The 27,719-nt window shown below is 31.5% G+C and overlaps 2 protein-coding genes across 3 annotated transcripts in view; both read right to left on the bottom strand.

Moving 5' to 3' along the window:
* Positions 1 to 879, bottom strand: part of LOC147806048 (sperm-specific sodium:proton exchanger-like) — a 54,135-nt gene extending 53,256 nt beyond the window's left edge. For both annotated transcript variants that reach the window (XM_087150097.1, XM_087150096.1), the window contains exon 1: positions 755 to 879. In XM_087150097.1, the coding sequence (XP_087006223.1) occupies positions 755 to 784 (30 nt within the window). In that variant the 5' untranslated portion in view covers positions 785 to 879. The remainder of the gene's footprint in view (positions 1 to 754) is intronic.
* A 63-nt stretch (positions 880 to 942) lies between these two features.
* The window catches only part of LOC107438514 (sperm-specific sodium:proton exchanger), a 71,029-nt gene continuing 44,252 nt past the window's right edge, over positions 943 to 27,719 (bottom strand). The window contains exons 9-15 of the mRNA XM_087149511.1: positions 25,382 to 25,525; positions 20,945 to 21,042; positions 17,465 to 17,528; positions 14,840 to 15,160; positions 10,183 to 10,374; positions 8,375 to 8,560; positions 943 to 1,134 (exon numbers count right to left, since the gene is read on the bottom strand). Coding sequence (XP_087005637.1) covers positions 943 to 1,134; positions 8,375 to 8,560; positions 10,183 to 10,374; positions 14,840 to 15,160; positions 17,465 to 17,528; positions 20,945 to 21,042; positions 25,382 to 25,525 — 1,197 coding nt within the window. The remainder of the gene's footprint in view (positions 1,135 to 8,374; positions 8,561 to 10,182; positions 10,375 to 14,839; positions 15,161 to 17,464; positions 17,529 to 20,944; positions 21,043 to 25,381; positions 25,526 to 27,719) is intronic.

Genomic DNA, 27,719 nt, shown 5'->3' with positions numbered 1-27,719 from the left:
CCAACCGCCATTTGCGCTTAAGGCAGGACGCCGTCAGCTGGAAATCAGCGCTAACCTCTGATTGGTCCATTTGTGAGTTTGATAGTATACGTCATCGAACGCTCATCTTGATCTACAATTGCCGTCCAACTCAACTGCAGTTGGATTAAAACGTGACGTTAACCACAGAAGCAGTGGCGGTTGTTCAACTAGGAAAAACGGTGCAAGTTAGCACATTAAGAGGTAATTCACGATAATATGGTTTAAAGTGACGAAACTAAGGATCAACGATGAGCAGATTTTTTTTTTAGTGTTGTGCAACGTCAACAAAGGGAACAAATTCTCATACTAATACTCAAAAAGCTGTTATCTCTTCATGTGACAGAAAGGTAGAATGAATTTACCCAAACAGGAAACCCGAAGAATTAGCCAATTTGTATACAATTCGTTTGACACACTGTTTAAAATTGACAGCAGCTTGCAAATCTTTTGCAATCTTACGATATCAAGTTGAACCATATTATCATACAAATTAAACTGGATTACGATGCCATGGTTCAATTTTAGCGGAAACCCAGTTCAGTTTAACACATTATTAAGATATCATCAATAATTTTGGGTGATATTATGGTTCAATTTTGAACCAAGTGTTCTAAGAATATTTCATAGCAATCTAATGTACTTGGTGTTTAAAATATGATGGCTTCGAATCAGCACAGTTTCACTCAAATTCGTTTGATAATTGAAATGAAAGCAAAAAAGATATTTTACTTACTAAAATCTCTTTCAACATAGCGTCATCCATTATCCAGTGAACATTCTTTAAAATGTGGTTCAGTCCTCCCTTTCCTGGTAAATATCGGGGCGCACAGAGTGTATCTTTAATTTTTAAATCTAAAATCTATTAAAACACAAAAATATATTTTGTTTTGAACAAGTTTTTTTTTTACACAAAAAATTATACTAAAAAGAATTTTTTGAAGAAATTACTTTTTCAAGAAGCTGTGCATGGCTGTCGTCTAAAATATAAATGCTTCTCATTTCTTCTATGATGTTTTTCATATCTCGCAAGACATATACTGTTGCTCTATGAGTTTTCCAAGCATTTACGACATCAAAATATTCTTTCTCCAGATCATCCACGTAGCATAACATCTAAAATGGAGCGTTTGTAAAAAGAGCAGTTTCATGCATAAATATTTGATAATAATAAAAAAAGCATAAGAATTTTTTTAAAATAAGAAATAGATTGCTGTTGTGATACATAATATTCTGACGTACTTAATTTACTTTCACTTTATTTCCACTCTTAAAAAAAAACCTTTAATTTTTATATACCCACAATATTTCAGCATATTTAATTAAATCACTTTTCTCCATTCATGATCTAAAAATCAGTTTAATTTCTTATCTTCTCAATCATCATCCATTGAAATCTATGTTTTCCATTTTGGACTAATAATTTAACTTCGATCTTAGAATCAAAATCTCACCAATTCCACTCATAGACGCAAAAAATATCGCCATTTGGCGTTGTTTAATTTAGACATGTTCAAACGGGAAGGAAAACTCGATAGAACGCTCTTTAAAAAGATACCCTTTTAATATGTATTGAATTAAATGATTTAATTTTTCTTTTGCTACCATTGAGTGATCCAAAAAAATACTGCTACTTTGAGTAATATTTAGAGTGATATACTTATTTGCTCTTCTTTATGAGACAGAAGTAGCAAAAAGTATATCTTATATAATTGCAGCCGTAATTAAATAAAAATTCTTTTATAATTTCTTGTACATTTTTCAACTATATGTAAGGAAAATCCTTAGAAATTAGATTCAATGGCTGTAGCTGCCATTAAAATTCTCTCAATAGGTTTAATCCTAGCACACTTCTGGAAATTCACGGATGGCTACATACAGCAGTTATCAACTGTTGAAATAAAGTTTTATTTGCTATGAACCAACATGAGGAATTATGATACACAGTGTGCAAAAAAAGAACCACGCTGAATAATTTTTGATTTGAATGAAGGATCTTCAAGTTCTAGGACTCTATCTTAAAGGTTCAAGGGAGCGACCTCAAATAAGCTAATTAATTAGTTAGTGGCTGACGATGTTTTAAGTTACAAAATCAGACACAAAAACGTACTTTCTTACACACCTTATTTTCCGATGAATTTAGATTTCTGATCCTTAAAATATAGAGGATAGACGCAATCTGGAAAATATGGTCACAATAGTTTGTACTTCTTAATGTTTGTTTTATTTTTTGCATATTTCATCGCTTAGAGAATTTTTTAGGGGAATTGAAAATTTTTTGCACACAATTATAAAATTAATTTACTCAAAGATAAATGATGACTGAAGCATACAAAAGATAAATGAACCTTGCAAAAGATAACTTTTAATGAATATTTATTTTTTTTTATTATTTTTTTTTCATAATAGTCCAAAAACTTTTGAATTGTAAGGGCAAAAAGGCAAAGTACAAAAAGGCAAAAAGGGCAAAATACAAAATCTGAGCGAAATCGGTCGAATAGTTTCTGAGAAATCGAATTTTAAGGAAGTCGTATTTTAAAAGTTCGGTTTCTCAAAAATTGTTATAAAAGTTTCAAAAGTTTTAAATAGGTAAAGGAATAATATGTACATAACGGTATTTATTATACATAAATCTTTTATAACATTTAAATTATTAGTTAATAATTGATGCGTTCTTATCAATTGTTAAGAAAAATATTTTATCAATACTTCACTTGCTTGAGTTCTATTGCCGAAATACATATGAATCAGAATGTGATCTTTCTAATTAAAACTTATATAACTTTTTAACTATTAACTATATTGATTAGGGTGCGGTTTCATTCAATTCCGCGTAAAACATTGCCCCGGAAACATCGTATCGCTTGCCTACGAGATCAGAGTATATTTTGCCTCCGTTTGCACAAGGTCAATTTTAAGGTCACACCAAATGTATACCGTAAAAGGTGATTTTTGTAAGTACGCATTCATATGTATTCACCGAAATATAGACTTTTGTAATTCATTGTACCACACACATACATTCCAAAAGCAGAATATGATGGTCAAAGTCTAAAAATAGACCGATTTCAAAGATTTTGAATGACTTTTGACCTACGATGCAATGATGCACTGAAAGTATTTATTCCTTAAAAGTTAGTGTGAAAGAATCAGAATATGAAATAATGCTCATTACCGTCATTGACTCATTGCACTAAAAGTATTACAACATGTAAACAGATGTTTTTGTCAAAATTCCTGACGGTCTCCAGAACCCCGAAATTTTTTTCTCCGTAAAAATAAATAAATGAATGAACAAAAACACTTTTTGAAGTTATACTTCTTATGCGACTTCCAACAAAGTTGCGTTAAACGTTTAACGCTACATTTTTATTGGCCGGGAAATCATGTGGTAGGATCCAGTTTTCCCTCATTCATTTCCATATTGTTTTGGTTCTCACTAGCATAAAAAATAATAAAAATCATAAAAGTATTGTTTTTCTATAAATATTTTTTTAGTTTGTTTTGATACACATATAATTTAATAGGGTAGTATTTTTTATTTTTCAAATTTAGTGGATAACAAATGTAAAAAATGAGTGAAAACAATACCACGGACAACGCGACGGATTTAAGGTTATGTCAAGGTACGTCTCTTGTGAATAACAATTGATTGTTAGGTTTTCTCTTCTGAAATTACATTATGACGCATTCACATACATTATTAATTCAAATACATTTTCCAGGGCGAGACGATGAGGCAACCACAAGCACTTCCACTGGTTCAAGAGATCCACGAGGGAAAAATGCACAATATTATCGTGATTACAGAGCACGGAAGCGAGCGGAGCAGGAAAAAGAGTCTTTGAATAGAACTAGTGATCCTTCTACGACTGCTAATTTTTCTACAATTAAAGGTTGTGAAGTTTAACTTCTTCCGCGTGGAGGGACTCCATGCACTATTTTTTTAATAGTTATATATAAAGAACATATCCTGAATATTTCAACAAAACCAATTATTTTATAACGAGCTTTTAAAATTGGAAGTAGCAAACATCTATTTCACTATAAATAAATAAGTAAATACATAATAAATAAATAAATAAGTAAATAAATAAGTAAATAAATAAATAAATAAATAAATAAATAAATAAATAAATAAATAACATTAAATAAATGAACAGAAACACTTTTTTGATAGTTTTACCTAAAGAACATATCCTGAATATTTCAACAAAATCAATTATTTTGTAACGAGCTTTTAAAATTGGAAGAAGCAAGCATTTATTTTATTATAAATAAATAAATAAATAAATAATATTAAATAAATAAACAGAAACAATTTTTTGATAGTTTTGCCTAAGGAACTTATCCTGAATATTTCAACAAAATCAATTATTTTATAACGAGCTTTTAAAATTGGAAGAAGCAAGCATTTATATCATTATAAATAAATAAATAATATTAAATAAGTAAACAGAAACACTTTTTTGATAGCTTTACATAAAGAACATATCCTGAATATTTTAACAAAATCAATTATTTTATAACGATCTTTTAAAATTGGAAGAAGCAAACATTTATTTCATTATTTTTTCTGAAATACTTTTCAACTTTAATCCTAAGAAATGTACTAACAAGAATTGCTGGATGTAATTCCTTATGGAAACATTTGTATTTCCCAGCTTCATAAAAACCATTATTTTTATTGCTTTGTGGCAACAATAATAACAAGCTGTTTGAGATAAATTGTTAAAAAAAAACTCCATTTTAAAGCCCTTTGAAAATAACATTTTCTGAAGTTTTTATTTTTCCCTTGAATAACTTGATTTAGTGTTTTAAAGTGTGCAGAGAAAATACAATTAGCTGTTTGGGACAAATAAATTGTCTGGTTTAAATTTTTTAACGGTTGAATTGTTGTTCTCTATTAAATGGATCTAATTAGTTAAAAGTCAAAGGGAGCTTGAATTAATAGTTATAGTTAGATTAAGGAAAGTTCGAGGAAAAAAAATGAAGTTGCATTTTTGAGGTTTTGCGAAAAATCGGTTTTAAACTGTATAGAAACATGAGGAATATGCAAAATAAATGCAATGCACGAAAATATGGGATATATGATTTGGAAACATTTTAAGAAATGGAATAAAAACATTCTAATATTTGGGTAGTGAACTAATACGTGAAAGTGAATAAGAGAACATTATCAAATCCGACGAATCGTTATTTCAGAAGGCGGTATTAAAAACATCGTTACTAGCTTGCTCGACAAAATTGGAATTTCTGATGGTTTAGAATAAATTTTTCTCATCTTTTTCTAATTTTATCTGACAACCAAACTGGTTTTGATATTTTTAATTTTGTTTTCTTGAACCAGTACAGCGGAAGACGAAACTTTCTAGGATAAAAAAAAACTAACAAAAGCAACACAACAAACAAAGCCACCAGAAAAGTAAAACTTGCAAAACAAAATGTAAAATATAAACAAACAAAGAAAACAAAAAACAAGCTAGCAAACAAACAAAACGAAGCAACCGAGCAAGCAAGCAAACAAATATAAAACCCTTGCTTTTTGTGACTCAGCACTGACTCATTTTTTGCTGTTCATAGAAACTGATCATTACTGTGCTACTAGTCCAAGAAAATTTATTTTCTCAACTAAAAGACTGGCTCATTCTTAATAACTATTTATTTATAAGGGCTAGTCAAAGGGAGATAGGTATACAGAGAAAATGGGCATACGCTCACAATTTCTAATTGACATATTAAGTGGAAACATAGCAGTCGAAAAAAAGAAGATATGCTGCACATGCTTCTTCAACTCTCCAGGGAAAACAAAATGCGAATTAAAATAAACTCCATCCATGTTATTAAATTAAAATGATATTAGTTTAGGTATAGAGCAATTGTTCCCAAGTGTTCCTGACTACGGAACCCTAATGATCAACCTCCTTTTGGCCAAACCCTGATTTGAGATCATCGTATATATTGACCAAAAAGCCAACTTCACAGGCCACCATCGAACAATATAGTTTACTATGAATCACGGATTTAGAAATTAGTTGTGTAACATTCTAGAGCACCTCTCTTCACAGCTTCTTTTCGTACGCAAAGAACTATTTCTTTTTTTTTGTTTTTTCCAATGCCCACCTTTTAGAATGACCCACCTGGGCATCATACAGGCATCTGAAGGGCAGATTTGTTGGCCAATCTCTCAGGGGCACCATACTAGGTGGGCCAACGTTGCTCCCACAGTAAGCACAGATAGTACAGAGAAGGAAAGAACACCCATACTTTGCCCGGGATTCGAACACAGAACCTTTCTGATGCAAGGGCAGCTCCTAACCCCTACACAGGCCGGTCGGCACTATTTCCACCTTTTAGAATGACCCACCTGGGCATCACACAGGCATATGAAGGGCAGATTTGTTGGCCACTCTCTCAGGGGCACCACATTAGGTGGGCCAACGTTGCTCCCACAGTAAGGATAGATAGTACAGAAAAGGAAAGAACACCCATACTTTGCCCGGGATTCGATCTCAGAACCTTTCTGATGCAAGGGCAGTTCCCTAACTCCTACACAGGCCGGTCGGCACTATTTCTGTCATACGTATTCTAATAAAGTTTTCAGTCCATAAACCCCTGAACTCCTTTCTCGGAACCCTTGGGTTCCGTGGAACAACATTTGGGAGCCACTGATATAGACGACAGTGTAATTCAACAAACGAAGTGTTATATGGGGCATCAGTCATTTCGGAATCAAAGCCTTATTTTACATGCTTGCTGACAATCAAGAGTTAACATGCTTACTGGCAATCAAGAGTTTGCTTACTGGCAGTCAAGAGTTAACATGCTTACTGGCAATCAAGAGTTTACATGCTTGCTGGCAGTCAAGAGTTAACATGCTTGCTGGCAATCAAGAGTTTACTTGTTTGTTGGCAACTGTAGTTTGAATTCACAATGAGTTCAAAACACTACATAATAAGTCCAAAACCACCGTTTGGGAAAGATGAGCACTGTACAGTCTGGATATAATGAGTCGTGTCAGTCTTCTCCGAAGAAGATTCTATTTTACTGTAACATGCATTGCAGCATCCTATTTGCACGAAAGAGAACAAAATCCCTAGACTAACAGGAGTCATTGGTGTATTAAAAGAAATAAAATAAAAAATGTCAATTAAACATTTGAAAGCATTTTTTTAAATAAAAAATAAACATTTAATTTGCGTGCCTGAAATGTCATCTTTCAAAATTAGTTGCTTGGAAATCAATAATACCATAATAAATACAAAAATGTGGCTATTTATTATTGTTTTAACTTTTTTGCAGCCATCTTTGGTTTATTGCGAAAAAAGGGGGTATAGAAAATGCTCGATTTCTTGGTATAGACAGAAAACTGATGTAAGTGTCCTTTGATAAGTCCTGACAGATGAAAATTTAATTAACTGGCCTTCCTTCTCACTACAACATGAACGAAAGTAAAGATAAACAGACAGCAGGAAGGAAGGTGGATTGAATACCAAACCTGCAGTGTTTATTCGTTCGATAAATCGTGTGCTGAGAACCAACGTCACAAGAACTTTAGCTCTATAATATGAGTACCTATGTGTGTGGCCGTTTTCTCAATGTGCCAAACTCATTTTCTCTCCACACTAAAAATCGTCAGAAATGCTTTTATATCCCAGTACATAAATTGAATTTCTTTTTATAGTACTCAAAACAATGTACAGTGGTAAAAAAATAAGTAAATAAATGAACCTCAAATATGCTATTTTTTGAGTGCTTTCGATATTTTAAGTTATGAAATTAGACATAAAAACATACTTTCTCTAACTAAACATACCTTCTTATAGACAGACTCGGATTTATGACTTCAAAATATAGGGGGTGTCAGTAATTCGGGGAATAAGGGTCTTAATACTTTGGTCAGGAGAGCACTCTTAAGTTTGGACCCCTTAATGTTAATTTTACTTTTTGCGCATTTCAAAATATTTCGAGAACTTTTTAAGCGAATCGAAAAAATTTAAAGACGATTCCATGCAAAATCTAACTTTAGGCAAATATTTTTATTATCTTATTTATCAATAGTCAATAAAAATTTGAATTGTAAGGTATACGACTTTAAACATCATTTTAATGACTGTTATTGCAAATGGCAAAATAAAAAAAATTCAGGAAATCGCTCGACTAGTTAAAGAGAAATCGAACTTCAAAAATACGACTTTTTCAAAATTAGATTTCTCAGGAACTATTCGACCAATTGTAGACATAGCATTTGTTACGGTTCAAAGATTTTCATTGTTATTTTGTAGCATTTTTTTTTGAAAATATACTAAACTATGGCTATCTTCCACCTTACTTTAAACAGACTATTGATAATTACCTGAAGTATGTTGTTTTCAGCCGTAGACTGAGCTGAGTCAGCACTTGGTCCATAATTGACAATTTTTTGCGCAGTTTTAGAGATTTCTTCATTGGCAACAATGAATGATATGGCTAAATCATACGCATTGTAAATAACAGAACACGCTTCGTCCATAATATTTTGAAATATGCCAACAAGGAGAACCTGCAATAGGAAAAACAATTTGAAATATGAAAGAATGAAATGAAATGTGAAATATGATGGGATTCTGCTATTTGACAGTTCAAAAGATATCCTTTCGCCAATTTTAATATAGTTAAACCGTTTGTCTGTACTATTTAGAAAAGGAATTCTGCTATTTGGCAGCCTTAAAGATATCCTTGCGTTAATTTTCTTTCATCATTACACCTGAAAAATCTGTAGAATTCTGCTATTTGATAGCTTAGGAAATATCTTTCTGCCAATTTCAATACTGTTTGACTATCTACCTGTAGAATGATATTTTTTGATAGTGCAAGAGCCATCCCTTCGTAAATTTTAAATAAAATTGTTTTTTATTCTAGGATAAATAAATTTTGAAAAAAGTTATACTACCCAGTTAGCAAAATTATTCCAAATTAAGATCATGTGGTATTAAAAAAAGTACCGGTATTAAATTCCAACACTGATCTAATTACCCCTGAAAATAATATGTGAATTACAGTCTTATTTAATGTGTTTTAAAGTCACAGTTTTCTCATTCTGCCTAATTTCATTATGAAATTTGAATACTTAATAAATATTGTTCCTTCTCATAAAAATTAATATAAGATTATCATATTTTATATTTAGTGATACATTAGTATAATTTAATTTAATCTATGAAGGCGATGCAGAGAAACATAAAGAGTAGTGGTTCCCATAGCGAGAGCTTTGGCGCTTCCATGAAAATGGGTGACGTGAATATTGAGCATCATCTTACGTGACCAGGCAGAATCAGGAGTCTCAGGGGCGTGGAGAATTAGGCAGACCATATTGGAATGGCAAAACTTGTATAGAGATATCCAAGCCAAAGGTTGAACTATATCACTCGAGTGGAATAAATCAATCAATTGTGAAAATGTTATTCCTATTGGACGATTCTTATTCCCAACACAAAGTAACGTATGTATTCCTATTTGTTGCTATCTGTAACTGATTACTCAATAATGGATTGTTAGTGCACAAGTAAATGAAGTGACGTCATCTTAGCCATCTTTATAAATTCTATATGATCGAAATTCACTCTTTTTTTTCTTGTTCCTTTGAATTTTCTTTAATCTATTCTTTTGCTCCATTCTATTTCTTTATTATTTTTATTTGCCGACCGGCCTGTGCAGGGGTTAGGGAACTGCCCTTGCATCAGAAAGGTTCTGGGTTCGAATCCCGGGCAAGGTATGGATGTTCTTTCCTTCTCTGTACTATCTGTTCTCACTGTGGGAGCAACGTTGACCCACCTGATATGGTGCCCCTAAAGGAATGGTCAACAAATCTGTCCTGCAGATACCTGTATGACCTAGGTCATTCTCCAGGTGGACATTGGAAGGAAAATTCTTTTTATTTTATTCGTTTTATTTTAATTTATTATGATTGTGCTTTTTGTGATGAATCTACCTGATTGGTATGAACTCTGATTCTAAATTAAATTCATAAGTAAGAACAACAATTGAGTTATATCCTGTACAAAGTATTCACATTCTCAAAATTAGGACTGAATAGTAGTGCATCAAAGTTTAAATAAATTTATTCATAACAAAAATATAGCCTAAACGTAGAAATTATAAAATTCTTGTCCAAAAACAACTTACTCTAAAAATTCTTATGACTCTCAGCACAGCTAGAACAACAATTACATACATGATATCGATAGAAAAGATGTTTCTATAAGCGGTAAAGAGCACAACAGCAACAATCAACTGGCAGAAAGTTCCCAAAGTTATGAAAAAATCAATTATATTTCCAGGAAAGGCAAAGTAATTTCGGAAGCCAAGTCCAATGATCTAAAATATAAACTTAGATTTTAGTTTGATGTAACTAAAATGAGTATGATATTTGCTGGATTCTTTTGTAGGATATTTGTTTTGAAAAAGTGCAAAGGTCATAGAGAGTTGCAGTTCTACCATGGATTATGCAGAATCTCGAACAACGAACCCAAATGTATTTCAATCAACTAAGGAAAGGATGAATACCGTTCGGATTTTCGATTAATTTTTAAATTATCTTTTATCGTATTTTTTTCAACATACATTTACTGATAGATAATGTTCTGCAGATCAATGTCTGAAGATCACTATCACCTTACAGATTTCTGCAAATAAATACATAAAAAGGTGAGAAATGAAAGTATGCGTTTAATGGGATTGGAAAAAACTGTGCTGGGTAACTCTTAGAGTTTCAAATGGATTTTAACACTGATTTTCAAAGGAATAATTTTTCGTGATTTTTAGTAGAGATTTTAAATTGTATTTTAAATTTTAAAAATTTACTTTTTTAAAAATTATTTTTAAACTGATTTGGATGTATCAGAATTTTTTTAAGGCATAAATACTAAACTATCTTTCAAAAAATGCTGGATTCAGAATTTATTTTTTAGCAAAATTATTTTTTTTAAAATATAGATTAAAGTTCCAAAATATCACATGCTTTGTTACTCCAAATTTTATTGGACAATGATCTATTTTATGTTTCTACCGAAAAAAGGTGAATAGCAATTTTTCATTTATTTGTTAGAACTAAATACCAATGGTTATGATTAAAGGCATATTTAACTTTTCCCTTTCCGTCCACACATTTTGACTTTTAAATTCAAATGTCAAAAAAAAAAAAGTGTCTTTTGAAATTTAATCTGTTTCCTTTTAATAACAGATGCATATCTTTTCACTGCACACAATGCGTGAGAGAATTACAATTAACTACCTTGCTTTAAGTTAAGTTTATCTAAATAAAGTAAAAACATTTAGTCATTTGCAATTTCATTTATTCAAGGATTTACAGCAAAAATAAGGCACATCGCTCTATAGACTTTTTCTCTGAGTTCTGAAAAGTTAATGAACTGGTAAAATAAATTAATGTTGCGCAATTAAAAAAGTATAAAACAGCGAAAAATCTCATTTTGCATTATATTCTTCCACTAGCAAGGGAAGTAAACATCTTGAAAACTCGTATTAAAACAAAGAAAATTTTAAATTAAGGAGTATACTTGGAAACTTTGGACAGAGTTCGAATGAACTACCAGATCTGTAGGGTGTAATATGCTCCATTAAAGTTTCAGTTTATAACAAAAACTGTTTCTAACAAAATAGTTTACATCAGTTTTGTTCGAAAAAACTGTTTCATTCAGCAACAAAAACTTTCCAGCTGATGTGTATTCGTGATGTTCTAGGTTGTCCGCTTTCCGTAATGGATGTCTGTGGTTCAAATTCAAGCTGGAACGATTGAATTTTATTTCTAATTTTCTCTTCTTAAAAGGTTGATAACTATTTTATATGTTTTATTCAGTGCACACAATTATCATTTTTTAACATAAATATTTTTTTCAAAAATTAAGTTTTTAAGAACAAAAAAATTTAATATACATATTTATGTAATTTTTTCGAAAAATTATATGGAATATTTAAAAAAATTAGTAATATAAAATTTAAATTGAAATGCTGTAATTGTTTTTAAATAATCCATATATTTTAACCTCTTGCTTACTGCTGGTACAACATGTAGACCACCTATGATGGTATAAAGCAAATGGTTAAATTAAAAATGTTCTTATTATTGTTTATATATATATGAACAAGAAAAAAATGGGGCCAGGATAGCCTGGTTGGAAGAAAGCTGGACTCACGTTCGTAAGAATGGAAGATTGAAAACAGTCGATCGAAGATTTGCCCCTGTAGTAAATGGTGACTGGTGCGCGTTAAATCTGTCGGGTCACAAAGTCCTTCATGTTCCCATAACTTATTATACCTCTGAGAGTACTGAATTGGAGATTGATTATTCTCTGGGTTCAGGTCAAAATTACGATCTGTGGATGAATAAATGTATGTATGAATAGGTCCGCCCTATAAACGGGTGTGACGTATGGGTGTGGCAGAAGTCGAATAATTTGCCATAGTCGAATTATTTGCATATTTTACTCTGTAGTATTATTCTTAATCGATAATGAATTGATTAAGCAAGATGATTATAAATCAATTCTTGTATGCTGGATGGCAACAGTCTGAATGAAAAATAGAACAGCTATGGTGAATAAATATTTGCTAACCTTCTGAATAAGTCACTCTTGTATTAAAGTGATAAAACAACACTTCAACTCTATAGCGAGATCTCGTAGCTAATTTGTCCCCATTCAAAGTTTTCAACCATACTTATCTATTCAAGCTTAACTTTATTTAAGTAAGAATCTTCGAGATGAATAAAACTTTATTCTAATTTTTTTTAATAATGTGATGATTTAAATGAATACAACTACAGATATTGGGGATCTCTAATAAACTTCATCCGGCACTTTTAAATTCTTTTCATCGACTCTATTTCTCATCACATCTAAATATGTTGACGAACAAGCTGAACGAAATCACGTCAAGAACAAAACATTTATTAGTTTTTACATCTAGAAAATTCGAAATGGAACTTCATGCAGAAACTTTCTCCGCAGATATTCATAACTGCCTCCACCCATCCGCTTCAATCTGTCACAAGTAAAAGCCACTTCATTCTCAAGGATTACAGTACTGACTTGAAGGATGAATTTAAAAGATTAAGTAGCCTATAGACTTCGTCTGGGCGATTTTACCCCATTGAAGCAACCTTTCTTTATTCAAAACTGACAGCTTTCTTAGAAGCGTTTAAGTAGGATTGATTATGGGGAACGCAGTGAGAGCAGCAAGTCTGGGTCTGCTTTTAAGGGAATTACTTAATCGGAAATTGCTATTAGCGATCAAAACAGTAGCTGATAGACTGCGTGTTCTAAAAATTGGATGGGGGAGTTTACAAACAAAAAGTCTTTTGATATCAAATAATAATGTATAAGCGAAACGGGAATTCTTTAATCTCAGTTTCCGAGAACGTGTTTCACTTGAAGAATTTTTATGGTTTTACTCTCCAACTTAGGTTAAATATTTGGTTCTAAAATTATATCTGACAGCTTTGTTTTTATGTTATAGTCCTTTCAATAAGACTTTGTAGTAAAGATTTATGAACAATATGAGTAATAAATGGGGAAATGTATAGCATCTGATGATTGAAATTAAATTAGTGATTTACAACTTTATCTATCAGTTAAAAAATGATAATTACTTTGATATTTATATTTAAGACAATAAGCCTCAAAGTTATGGAATACCTAGGATTATCCAAATTAATTCAACCACACTCACGAGATATAAACAACTGAACAACTGGATAATTGGAGCATGGAAAAAAAAGTTATTTCGTCAGAGAAAAAACGGAAATCAATTATAAGTTAAGGGTTTTTAGGAATTTTTATTTTAAAAAATTGACGTTTGCCATTTTTTTAAAATTTTTTTAATTAAATATAATTGCCCATCTATTAAATCATTAAGACATTGCATGGAGAGATTTTCCACAATTGTAACATGAATACCTTATTAATTATTGCACTTTACTAAGATCTTATTATTATATCATTAATAAAACAGTCACAAGAATTGTTCATTGTATTTGAATATAAAGTTTTAATAGTGGTTTAGTTAAAATTCAAGTTTTATTGCTAAATGAAAGGAGATTTGGCGCTCTTCATCATCCATTTATCAATTCCCTGTCACTAAACTAAAGCTGTGACTGACCCTAGCCGCGTCATGGATATTCAACTGTGAAAGTTATTGAGTCTAAGTTCGAGGGCTTTCACCCATTCATATGATGGGATGGAAAGAATATGAGGTCATAGATAAAATCCTATTGTAAATTGTAGATAATTAAATAATCTACTGTTAGAGCTCAGTAGAACTGCTTAGAGCTAACTTATGAGCTCCATACTCACAGTTTTGAAGATATCTTTGGCCTTCGTGAGACCATATAGATTTTTGATGAAGGCAGTCAAGCGGTGAGTAAGGAACCAGTTTTATTATATTACGAGTTCCGCTTGTTAACGTGTGAGTTAGAAAATCTTATCCCCTATCCAATGGTATAAAATGATTTCATAGATCGAATAAGTTTGAAAATATTTTTCATGTCGTGGCCATAAGCAGTTAACTTTTTTTTATCACGAAATAAAAACGAAAAAAAAGAGTTTTTTATTATTTGTCGGATGGCACAGCTTTTAAAATCTCGTTGGGATCATAAGACTTAGTTCTTAGGTAGTACCCATGTTTACTGATACATCTTATTTCAACTTAAAATTAATAAGAGTTTTATTTAAACATATAAAATGTTTCGAAAAGCTATTGAAAACAACCTTTATAATTATTATCATTCACATTAAATAATGATAAATGTTAAGAAATGCAAACTTACACCAATAGTTGCATCAAAAATGTAGAACAATGCTAACACTCCATTGATTATTTCAAAAGCCATAACCTCGTATTGAAGATAATTCATCTTGTATTGAGAACTGTCTCTAAGCCAAAGAGTTACAACTTCGCCTGTTATCGGAACAAGATTCAGAACTAGCACCCAGTAAATGATCAGATTAAAGCGCCGACTGGTAAAAGTTGAGAGGCACCATTTTCTATATCCAGATAAATTTTTAGCCTTGTTGTACCAGAACATTTCTATTTCATTCATTCGGTTAGTTATGCAGAGTTTCGTCAGGATAACTGACATGATGGTTCTCTGAAAGGTTTTATAACAATTAAAACATATCTCAATTGAAAACATAGAATGTTATAAAATATGTCAGACGTATGTAATTGATGAAAACGTGGTGAAAAGCACACAAGCTTACTTCGCCTGTTGAAACTTAAAGGTTGCCATAACAAATTCAATAGGGTCTCCTATAATTTGGGAATATCAGGGAGGCACCCTGACATCTTTGAAACGAAAGGCGGAGATCTGGAAGACCTGTGTAAGATTGTCTACAGAAGCGGTGGTTCACCAGTTTTTTTATAGATGAATATACACTTCCACATACAGTATGGTCCACATGTGGGCCGAGAAATACAATGAAACCGAAGATATTTAGAGGATGTAGTGATGCTCAAGATCTCCAGACCTAAACCTCACCTAGAGTGTGGGGCCTGCGCTTTGCAGAACTATAGCAGATTCTCCTATTATACAAGAGCTCCCAGGAATGCTCTGGGATTTAAAATTTCCTTAATAGTTAAGTTTGATTTACTGTCTGAAGACCTCGTTTATTAAAAAATTTGTTAATCTCGTTAACAGCGTGAGACTTGCATTACCCTCATGGGACTATCAAAACCCATATTAAATCAACACGCCGATTACTGTCAGTTCTGCGAATTTCAGATATTCCCGTTGAGCTCACACTACATCACTCACAGTACCTTCATAACTGCTATCCGAATATGAGAAGTATGGCTGTGCACTTACTACTTTTCGTTAAGCTCTCACTATATCATTCACAGTTATTTCATAATTGTTATCCGAATATGAGAAGTATGGCTGTACACTTATTACTTTTCGTTAAGCTCTCACTATATCAATCACAGTTATTTCATAATTGTTATCCAAATATGAGAAGTATGGCTGTACACTTATTAGTTTTCGTTGAGCTCACACTGTATCACTCACAGTTATTTCATAATTGTTATCCGGATATGAGAAGTATGGCTGTACACTTATTACTTTTCGTTGAACTCTCACTATATCACTCACAGTTATTTCATAATTGTTATCCGAATATGAGAAACATGGCTGTACGCTTATTAATTTTCGTTCAGCTCACACTGTATCACTCATAGTACCTTCATAATTGTTATGCGAATTTGAGAAGCGTGGCTGTACACTTATTAATTTTCGTTGAGTTTGCACTGCATCACTTACAGTACCTTCATAACTGCCATCCGAATATGAGAAGCATGACTGCACACTTGATACTTATCAAGATTTGCTGTAACCTTTGTCTAACAGATGAATGTGTATTTCCTTTAAAATATTTACTTCTATATTTTGAATAATAAAAAGCCCACAGAAGACACGATTAAAAAGGGGCGAGCAAACGCAGAATGATAAAATGTTCATGGAACTATTGCAAAAAGGCAATTAGTAGAGATCACATTTTTAACATCTGCCAAGAGTGGAAAAATAATTTTACCATGCTTATATTTTTTAATGATTAGTTACATTATTATTACATATCAACACTAAGTTTAGTTATCTATGGTTAATATGCATCGAAAATAAAAAATAAAAACAAAAAATGTGCAGATTGGAGGCAGCAAATAAATACTCACTTTCTTAAATATATATTTTTGTAATATTTTGCAATTTAAAAATAAAAAAAAACTTTGTAACTGTCCAAATAATACAATACTACACAATGTAAAAGAAAATTATTTCCATTCAAACTTAAGTTGCTAGATAAAATATTTAAGAAAATAATAACGTTTAAATCAGTATAATGTATACAGGGTGATTCTGTATAGTGATTATAAACTTGAAGGGGAGGTAAAGCACATCATAAGAATTAAGGACTGGATACTTGCAACTCTTGAAGAATAACTGATTAGACACAACCATGTGATTTAAATCAGATTCAATTTGATACTTGTAAGCGACGTTACGCGTGAGTGACGAAACTAATTGGCTTCTAAATCAACAAATGCCACGATTTGCTTACGATGACGTTCCTTGCAGGTATCCAATTGTATAGCAAACAACTCATGACCAGAAATTTCATCGTAGGCGTTTCTCTATTACGTACTTTCCGTTCATGAGCTTTTGAACTAGTAGATTTATTCATCTAAATTATCTGAATATCATGATAATTTTATGTGTTCTAATAATTATTGAAAACATTTGCATTCAAATAAGCTTATAAATAGCTGTTTGTATCGAAGTTAAATGATTTGGAGAGCTCGGCAAACTAGTATATTTTGCCTCTGCTGAGACATTTGAAAAGAACAGAAGTTAGAAATACGAGAAAACTATTAGGTTTAAAAATAAAAAGTAACTTACCACTGCTTTGGAGAAACGGCTAATATGTAGATACTGTTTAATGACGTCTTCTGCTAATAGCTTCCTAAAAGAGAAAATAAATCATAATTACTCAGGTATTTGTTCAGTAAAATTTATCAGTCGGATTATTCCTAATTTTTTACAAAATTTTTTCTTGTTGCACAACCGGTTTTTACTTATTTTAAATTAACTGTTTTTAAATCTTAAACTAATCTAGAAAAAATTTAATCTTTTAGCTCAATTTTTTAATTTTTAACTTCACTTAGTCTAACTGTATGAAAACAATAACTGGAGAAGGAGATTCAACTTTGAACTGTACAAGATTTACAAACAACCTGATATTATTAAATACATAAAAATAGATAGAATGAATTGGATGGCCCACGTGATTCGAATGAGTGATGACAATACAATAAAAAAGATACTGCTTTATAGACCCGCTGGAACAAGAAAGCGGGGAAGGTCGCGGTTGAGATGGGCTGACTCAGTGGAGTCTGATTTTCTCGCAATTAATTGAAAAGAATTGGTGATCAAAGGTGAATCGGAAGTCATCATGGAAAAATCTTCAGAGGAAGGCATTGGCTCACATTGGGATGTCTGACCAACTATGATGATGATGAGTCTAACTTCAAAGTCTTGTATTTGGATGATGGGACTGATAGAATCTACTATAAATAGGATGTTAAAACTTGATAAAATAATTCATTTAACTGCTTACAAATACTGCTAAATAATAATTAATTGCAGGCACTGTGTAACGGCATTGTGCTTTTGTAAATTGAGTCTCATTGTAAACATGCATACTTGACAAACTGTTAGGTTTAAGTCGTTGTTATTTTTTGCTTATTTTATGAAATTTTTTTATGTTTTATGTAATTAAAGTTAAATGCAGAGATGGTGGCATAGCAGGTCACCCGGCCCCATAAGCCAGTGGTTCTCCTCACGCAAGGACTATCAAGCGACAAGTATAATGTCCTAATATATCCTGCTCCGAGAAGGCTAGTAAACTATATTAATTACCCAGGTTAATAAATTGTGCCAGAACCACCCCTTCAATAAATATATACTTTTCCAAGTGTTGTCGAAAATGAAATAAAAAGCAAACAAGAAAAAACAAAAACGATGTTGTAAGCTAACGAATCACTACTGTGGAAGGCGGGACTCTTTCCCATGTCCCCTTCCCTACTAGCGATTCAAATGATTTTTAAAGTGCTTTTGTTTTCTTCCGCCTCTGTTTAATATTAATTCGCAAGCCCTAAAGTTGATATTTTTTTGCTTCTTTTTCGACAATGATCATAAAAATACAAAATGAGGATGTTGATTAAAGAACACAAGATAAATGTAACCGTTAAACAAAGTAATTAAGTCCAAGATTGAGAACCTTTCCTTGATTTTGTACAAAAAGATTTAATATGCTAAATATGCACAAGGCACGTAAATTTAAAGAACTATTTCTAAGTCCGTGACAAATAACTACGCAAAAAGTAAAAAAGTCATAATACTTAGGACCAAAAAATAGTTTCGTGAGTTACTAATTTGTGTGAATACAGTTCTTTTTTCAACTAACAGGGTAACTTTGCTTTTCTGTTGACTAAACTTTTTTCACTCTGGTTTTCACCCTCATTTGATCATGAAATAGTAAAAATCCTTTTGTTTTCTTCATGAAAACATTATTTGGAGATAGGTTTGTACAGATGAAATTTAAACTTTATTACAAATATAGAAAAGAGATTATAATAAGAAAAAAAAGTAAATTCGTAATGATAAATTACAGAAAAAAAAACAGAGGGACCCTGGGTGAGCACTGTTCTTGGCAATTTGGTCGAACTGATAAGCAATATGTTTAAATGAAATAAAAGAGAAAACTTTTATTAATAAAATAAAAGGGAAAATTTTTCTACTTTGTAACAGAAAATGAAGTATGTTTATTTGTGAAAAAAATAGAAAAATAATGAAATGGATAAAATTTTTAAAATTTTTTAAATTGTGATATGCCGATTGCTTTACTACATATTATAGGTTTATGAAATTTTATTTAAACATTTACAAATTGAGAAACTGATTCACCCATTCTCTACTACGTTGATTCTTGGATTCATTAATTCGTAGATTCGCTTCATTACTTTCCTCAATCCATTTTACCTTTTTTCACTTGGTATAGACAATAATTTCTAGCAACTGCAGCAACGTGCTAGACATATTAAGTGATTATTGCTAAAATTTGTTTATTCTTGCTGCAAATAAATTTTTATTGGCTTATAAAAATAAAATCCATGTAAATTTTTGATTAGGACAAAATTATAAAAGCACGTGAAGAAAAGAGGTAACTGTGCATAAAATACTTTCTAGTATTTTTGCGAAAAAAAATTGATTTTCACGAAAGTCTGTTTTAAATCATACTATAAAATTTGAATTTGAGCTGCAATTTATGCTAGAAATAGCAGTTAAACATTTTTTTTTATGTAAATGGGTACAAAATCTTGACTCATTGTGATTTTAGAACGTTTTTAATATTTCATTTTAAAGTCTTTTATTTTTAGCTTTTATTATTCATCAATTCTTCAAAACTTTATGTAAATCACGAATTCACTTCCGATTTGAATTTTTTTTTTAAATGCAGTTGAACCACGGGTTTTGTTTTCTATGATTTAAAATTGTTTTAAAAATTTCAACAGACAGTTTTCAAATCAATTTTTAGGAATTTTATGAGCAGGAATGCTTTTTACGAGAATAATTCCTAATTCTGCCATGCCATTACTTATATCTTGGATTTGGGCTATATGTCGTTTCAGAAATGGAAATAACATAAAAGAATTCTACATCTTTAATTATTTGATGCGAATCTGAATAATTTTTTCGCTCCCAAAGGGGCATTTTAGAAAATTCTACGTGTTTGAATCTCAAAGCTTATTATGTTTGGGCTGAAATATTTTTTTATAAAATTGTTTTTTATGAAATGAAGTCATAGAGAAATTGATATTTAAATGCTTTGAACTAAACTCGACTTGGATATTTAGAAACTAATCTTTCAAAATTACAACGTTGAAACTATAAAGTTTCCATAAAAATATTTTGTAAAATGGAGATTTGCATTGTATATGATTTTTAGTTGTTCTTCTAATTACAATTTGTGTATACAAATCACAAGACTGCTTTTAAAATTTTCTACATAAGACAACTGTTTTTTAAAAAAAATATGTTTAAGATAATTGCACTTTTTGAAAAGTCATTCTTCTGTAAAATAGCCACAATTTCTTTCGATGCATTCTGCAATCAAATTCGATTGGAGCAATGTAAATAAATTGAATGGTCTATTGAAACTAACTTTTTAGTCATTTCAAAAAATTTTATGAATAATTTCAGTCATTTGCAGTGACTTTTTGGGAAATTTCTTGTAATTTTTGAAGTTATAAGACCTTTTTGTTTTAGATATTGTAAAGACCACTCAAACGATTGTACATGTATGCAAGTGTCTTATACTTTTCTGTTCTTTCAACCGCATTCTCTGCTGCTAGAGTCAAGTATCTGAAGGTTCTTCGTAAAATTCCAAAACGACTGCACTGTTGCCATATTGAACCCTGCAAAAATAAAAAAAAAATTATATGAAGTCTAGAGTAAAAACAGTTTGCTATAATATACAGACATAGTCGACGAGATAGAAAACTAGTTTATGAGTTTTAATTATTCTAATTTATATTCAAAAGGTCATTTGTTTAAAATCATACGATTTTGAAAGAAGTCAGTTGGAATGTTCAAAAGAGAATATTATTTCATTCAAATTTTTTTTCCATCAAATAAAAAAGTTCGAAAAAAAAGCGTTTGACAAGGAACATTAATTAAAGGATTTTTATCTCTGTTTCTGACACGAAATTGATATTAAAATAGTTGACATTTAACATTCGGTTGGCTTTATTGGCAGTCTGTTTAACGTTTGGTTCGGTATAGAAAGCAAATTTGAATTAATTTTATTTGGACATAATATTTTTCTCAGAAAAATAGATTTGATAAAAACTTCGATAATACTTTTTTTCCAAAATTAAAACATACTTATGAACGTAGAAGATAATTAGTCTTTTAATATTTTTTATATTTTTCTCGAATATTACTTAGATTTTCTAATATTCATTAATTTTATAAAAAAAAATTCTGGTGGCTGAAATTAAATAAAAGAATACTTTTTTGAACAATAAACTGAAGAGCTTAAAAGTGCATTTGAATGATGTTTTAAAAATAATAAAGTTTCTATGCTTAAAAACACACTATAGTATCAAATTATATTGCGACACATACTATTGTAGTGTGAAGCAATAATTCATTCTTTCGGAGAAGGCTGTTTTTCAATTAAAAAAAAAAGACATCCTGTAAATAGAGAGATTTAACATTTTCATATAGCATCCTGCACATTTATGTATGTATGTTCTACGCCTGAGAACAGAGGTTGTTCGATAGTAATTGCGCTGCATAGTACATAAATACATAAACTTGCAGAAAGCTACGTGAAAATGTAAAATCTCTCTAATAATTACTGTTTTAAAATAGGACCATTTGATTTTCTTCAAATTTATGTCACTAACACGTTTTTCAAAAAGGTTTATTGATAATTTTTGTAATAATCTTCTTATATTTTAGAATTCATTATGCATTTAGGAATTTTTGCATATTTATAGAATTTTTGCATATTTATGGAATTTAAGCAAAGCTAAAATTAAAATAGTTTTAATTTTTGACTGTATTTAAAAGCACAGGTGATAATTTTTAATTGGCGGGAGGAAACATATTTAATTAAATATTTGATACATTATTGGTGAGTGGAAAGATAAAAACAGGTGGTCTTGAGCTGAGAAAAAGGGTAACAGAATTTGTTTATTAATTATTAGAGTGAGAACAGTTATCAAAGTGGACACAAAATCGTTGTGCAATGAAAGTTAGGGAAAATCTTTCAAAGTAAATCCGTAAAATGTTTCCTTTTAGGGAATCAGGGAAAACTTAGTAATTGTTATTGGTTTGTTAAATGGGTCCAGGGAAGAAGTCTTTCCCATGAATTAGAGGAATATTCTCCAAAGTGGTAATTAATGCATACTGAAAAATAGATTAAAAGACAGGTTGTGGATTTTAAAGCAGGAGGGAGAAAGAGCGTCTCGATTTGAATAATAAATTAAGAAAAGGATTTACAGAAAAGGAATAACATGGAAAGATTAATTGAAGCTTCTTATGTTTCATACATATATGTATATACAACGAAGAGCCATTTCATTATGACCACCCTCCATCTGTAACAATGGGCTCGCCCAGGTTTTCATGGTTTCTCGCCCAGGAACAATGCTTTCATGGGGCACATTAGGACCCATAAACCTCATAGAACAATCCCTGACGTTTGTAAGCTACTTGAACATAGTTGCAGACCACGTTCACCCATTCATGGCAACAGCTTTTCCAGCGGGGGATGGTGTTTACCAACAAAATAATGCACCAGGTAATAAGGGTCGAATCGTCATGGATTGGTTCGAGGAACATTCCAGTGACTTTCAAGTCACGCCTTGGCCTTCAAATTCACCTGACCTTAATCCAATAGAGCATTTGTGGTCCTACTTGGAGAACCAATTTCGTGCTGCCACGCTACCCCCGCGCAATGTGAGGGAATTGCAGGACCAGTTGGTGAGTGCTTGGTACCAGATGCCTCAGACTACCTATCAGCACCTTGTGGAATCGATGGCACGTCGGGTACTAGCAGTTTTGAGGGCTAAAGGTGGTCCTACATGTTATTAGCAGGGTGGTCATAATGTAATGGCTCTTCGGTGTATATGTAAACAGCTGCTTTACTGGGTTTGTATTGTAAAATCGGAATTAGATGTCTGATCCATTGCAGTCTATTGCATTTTACGACATTAACAATACTATCAGGTTGTTTATACTTCGAATAAATTTCAAAGTTAAACAAGAATCTATAGCTATTATTTTTATGATCTGCTTCAAATATCTTTCTCAGGAATTTCTGTCCAAAGGACAATAATTTAGTTTCATGTAATTTGATTATTACCCATAAAGCAGAATAGGTCGAATAAATGTTAAGTTTTATTTTTAAACTTAGAAAATCGAGATTTTAGATGGTTTTTGAGACCTTGATAGCATTTATTTGTCATGACAAGCCTGTTGTTTAACTCGACGCTCTAATAATTGAACATTGTAAGTAGTGATGATGGTTCCAAGTTGTTTGAACTTGTGGGGAGAGCAGTATTCGACCATGTCAACCGTCTTCTAAGAAAAGGTACCCCGACATAGAGTCGAGTTAACATGTCTTATATACTAGTGAATTGTAGTTGTAATTTTGTAGTGGTAGATACGCTACAGTACTCCCGCACCAGAATTATATCTGTGATAGAATTCGATGAACGAATACCACTAGTTGATTCATTGCTGTTTTGTGAGTAGCCGGGAGAGCTGTATTAAGATCACCGTATTTTTTGATTGCTGAATGTGAGAGGTGTATTAACTTCACGGTCGTAGTCGCTCCTCTGTTGCCGTTAGCAGTCGAGTAATCACAAGTATGCAAGCCGACGTTGTGCGTGATCGAGACGAGACTGAGTAGCAACAGTGCGAGGAGGTGGATAATGTCGCAGTCACAAGTAGCAAATCAACTGTTCAATGTGGATCATTCATCGAAGTAGGCGTTACTGCCAAGGTAGGCGTGTTCACATCACGTCCGAAGGTCACCAATGTGGGGAGAGCAGTATTCGACCATGTCAACCGTCATCTATGAAAAGGTACCCCGACATAGAGTCGAGTTAACATGTCTTATATACTAGTGAATTGTGTTGTAATTTTGTAGTGGTAGATACGCTACAAACTCTTTCAAAAGTGTAATTCTTCACTGTAAATGACTGTGTGTTAGGCGTATTATGGAAAGTCTCCATGGATTTTGTTTTATCGTTGTTTATTTTTAGACCTAATTCAGTCAAATCTATCATCGATCTGTGAATAGTTAAAATAAGTAAAAATAAGAAATTAAAATAAAGTAATTGTGCAAACATTTAATTTATTTGACTACTTAATATCTTAAACTTTATCAGATTTGTTATTTTATTTTTGACTATTTGTAATAAATTTAGTTTCAAATTATAATCTTCACATCTTTCTGGTCTTCTATATTTAAGTTGATGATTGAATTTGTCTGAAAAATGTCTCTTTAATTTCTTGAAAGTCAAGGCTTAATATTTTGGACATTTAGTACAATTTTATCACGTATAAAAGCGGTTTTTCTCTCTGTATGCCTTTACAAAGCGATTGTATATGTAAAAATAATTGGATTTATCCTTGCTATTTGGAGTTTGTAATTAAAAAATCGTAAGAAATGTAAGAAATTTAGTTCGACTTTCGGGCAGTTTTATGGCATATAAATTTAAATCTTGCCTTACAAGGAATTTAGATTAGATTTTAATCACTAAAGAAATCTTATTAGTTAAATCTATCGGAGTTTTATTTATGATCCAAGTGTGGAAAGAAAATATTTAATGTGGAAAAAATTCAAAATATGTGATAGTAAAAAAATAAAAAATATGTAATATGGAAAAAATAAAAAATGTGCAATTTGGAAAAAATGAAAAAAATTCTTTTATGTAATAATTAAGAATAACTAAAAAAAGGTAATTAAGTTTAGTAAATTGAATTCTTTTTTCCAAAAATATTTTATTGTATTTATGAGCTTATTTTCTTCAAAACTATATAATTCTACAAAAATCGGTCTCAGGAAGTTAAGTAAATAAGGCACTTTTCCAAACCTAAATATTTGATTTTGTGTTGAATATTTTTTTGAAAACTATAACTGTATTGAAAGGCAGCACATGCACATTTTTAATCAATTAACACGCTGTTCACCTGAAGTTTTTAAATTGTTACTATAAAATGAAAATAAAAACATACTTGAAATGCGCGTAAAACTTGAATTCTAGATTCCTCTTCAAGTCCTCGAACTTCATCTTCATTTGGAGTTAATTTTATTTCCTTTTTACACTCTTGGCACTGCCCTCTATCGAAATCAAATGCAATAGGAAGTTCCTCCGGTTTCTGAAACAAAATTTATAGTAACTTCCAGAAATAAGATAAAAGATGTTTCCAAATTACAGGTTTTTTAATAAATATTTCCAGAATCCTTGTCAGAAACGAAGTCATGAAGAATATGAACTGGCTGGTGCAAATTCATATTCAGTGAGGAAAAAATGAAAACTGCATTGAAATTAAAAGCACTCCTACGAAAGGAAGAAATTATCGAAACGTGCTTGGTTAGGCCATGGTGGCTCAGAGAAAAGAATGCTTGCCTCCCAATGAGGTGATCCATTTCGTGTATATATATATATATATATATATATATATATATATATATATATATATATATATATATATATATATATATATATATATATATATATATATATATATATATATATATATATATATATATATATATATATATATATATATATATATATAGCACAATAAAGACAAAAGTGGAAAAAATAAATATTAATAAAAAGAGAAGAAGAAAAATTATTTATATTAAATATTTAAATTTAAAAAATATATATATATTAAAAAGTCGGAAAACAAAATAAAATGAAAAAAATATAATCTCACTCGATTATATTTTTTAACAGGAGTGTTTTATCTGGATTAGGAGAGATTATATCTTTTCCTTTTTTTGTTTTCCGGGTTTTTAATATAAATTTTTTTAAGTAGAAATTTTTCGTAATTTTAGTAATTTTTCTTTACCTCTTTCAACTAGTCTTTTTTATTTTCCATGTTTTCTCTAGATTTTTATCTTATATACACTGCTCGAAGCAATTAAAGGATATTGTAAATCTTGCATAAAATAACGATATAAATTTTTTTCTTCTTCGTAAAATGGAAGAAGAGATTATCAAATGAAATTTTTTCCTATTTTCAAACTTCGCAATATGCAAATTTTGAGTTTGACATCGAAAACGAAGGTTTAGCGGATACGAATTTGTGTTTGGCTTTTAACTTAATGAAAGACAAAGCGGAAAAGAATGATCAACATTCAGTAAGCGTGTTGCTTCGATGAGTGAGATGTCTCAACAAAGTCATTTAAACGAATTAGAAGCTTGGAGAATTGTTGGCTGGTTAGAGTGGGGCCAAAAACAAGCCGAAGTAGCAGAATCCATTGGGGTTTCACAAATTGCACTTTTCGGGATCTGGAACCGTTTTTTGGAGGCTGGAAATGCAGGCCGAAGAATAGGGCACGGGCAAAGACGTGAACAACTCCCAATGGAGACTCTTATTTAACACTTAAGGTTTGGTGACACCAAAATATGAATGTCACATTTCTTGAACAACACTTTCACTCGGTTACTGACACCACAGCTTCGACACAAACTGTCCGAAACCGTCCTTACTGTGTAGGTCTGTATATTCTCTGACCAATGGTGTGTGTTACGTTAACGGCAAGACACCATCACGCCCGCAGGGAGTGGACAACAGAGTATGTCAACTGGAAAAGAAATGAATGGCGCAATGTTCTTTTCTCTGATGAGTCCCGTTTTTCTGTTCATCCTGATAATAGACGTATTTTCATCTGGAGGGAACATGGCACTGGAAACAAGCTTGCGTTCGAGCACGAAAGTGTAAGATTTGGTGGTGGGCGAGTGGTGGTCTATACTAGCATCTCCATTGATGTGCGCACCGATCTCCATATCATTCGAAATTGAGCTCTGACCGTTCGCTGATAAAGGGATGAGATCCTGAGACCTATTGTATTTCCTAACCCTGCAGCAATTGGAGATGACTACATGTTAATGGACGGCAATTGCAGTCCAAATTGTGCAAACTTAGTGAATGATTACCTTCTGGAAGAAGGAATCATATGAATGGATTGACTAGCTTGTTCTCTGGACATGAACCCAATCGAGCATGTTTGGGACATTCTAGGCAGACGAATTGCTGGACGCCTACTACCCCCACAAACTCTCCAAGAAAGGGATAGAATACCCCATAACCTCTGATTGACTCGATAATTCTCATTGATAACCTCTCATTGACTCGATGCCTCAATCAACAAGAAAATGATTTGTGTAAAAATATTGTAATTTTTGCCTGAAAAGTTATTTTTATGATATATGATTTCTTTCAAGATAGTTTAATTTGCAGGCGCTTATGGATGTGGAGCTGAATACAAAGGTTAATTTAAGCCAATTTGATTACCGCTAGAACTTGAGTGAAGAGGAAACGAGATAAATAGCTCCCT

The sequence above is a fragment of the Parasteatoda tepidariorum genome, chromosome 8 (assembly GCF_982258835.1).
Source record: "Parasteatoda tepidariorum strain Cologne lab strain chromosome 8, Ptep-v5.0, whole genome shotgun sequence".
Lineage (NCBI taxonomy): Eukaryota > Metazoa > Arthropoda > Arachnida > Araneae > Theridiidae > Parasteatoda > Parasteatoda tepidariorum.
Note: the sequence above shows the minus strand (reverse complement) of the source record. Positions and strands in the feature narration are given on the sequence as shown.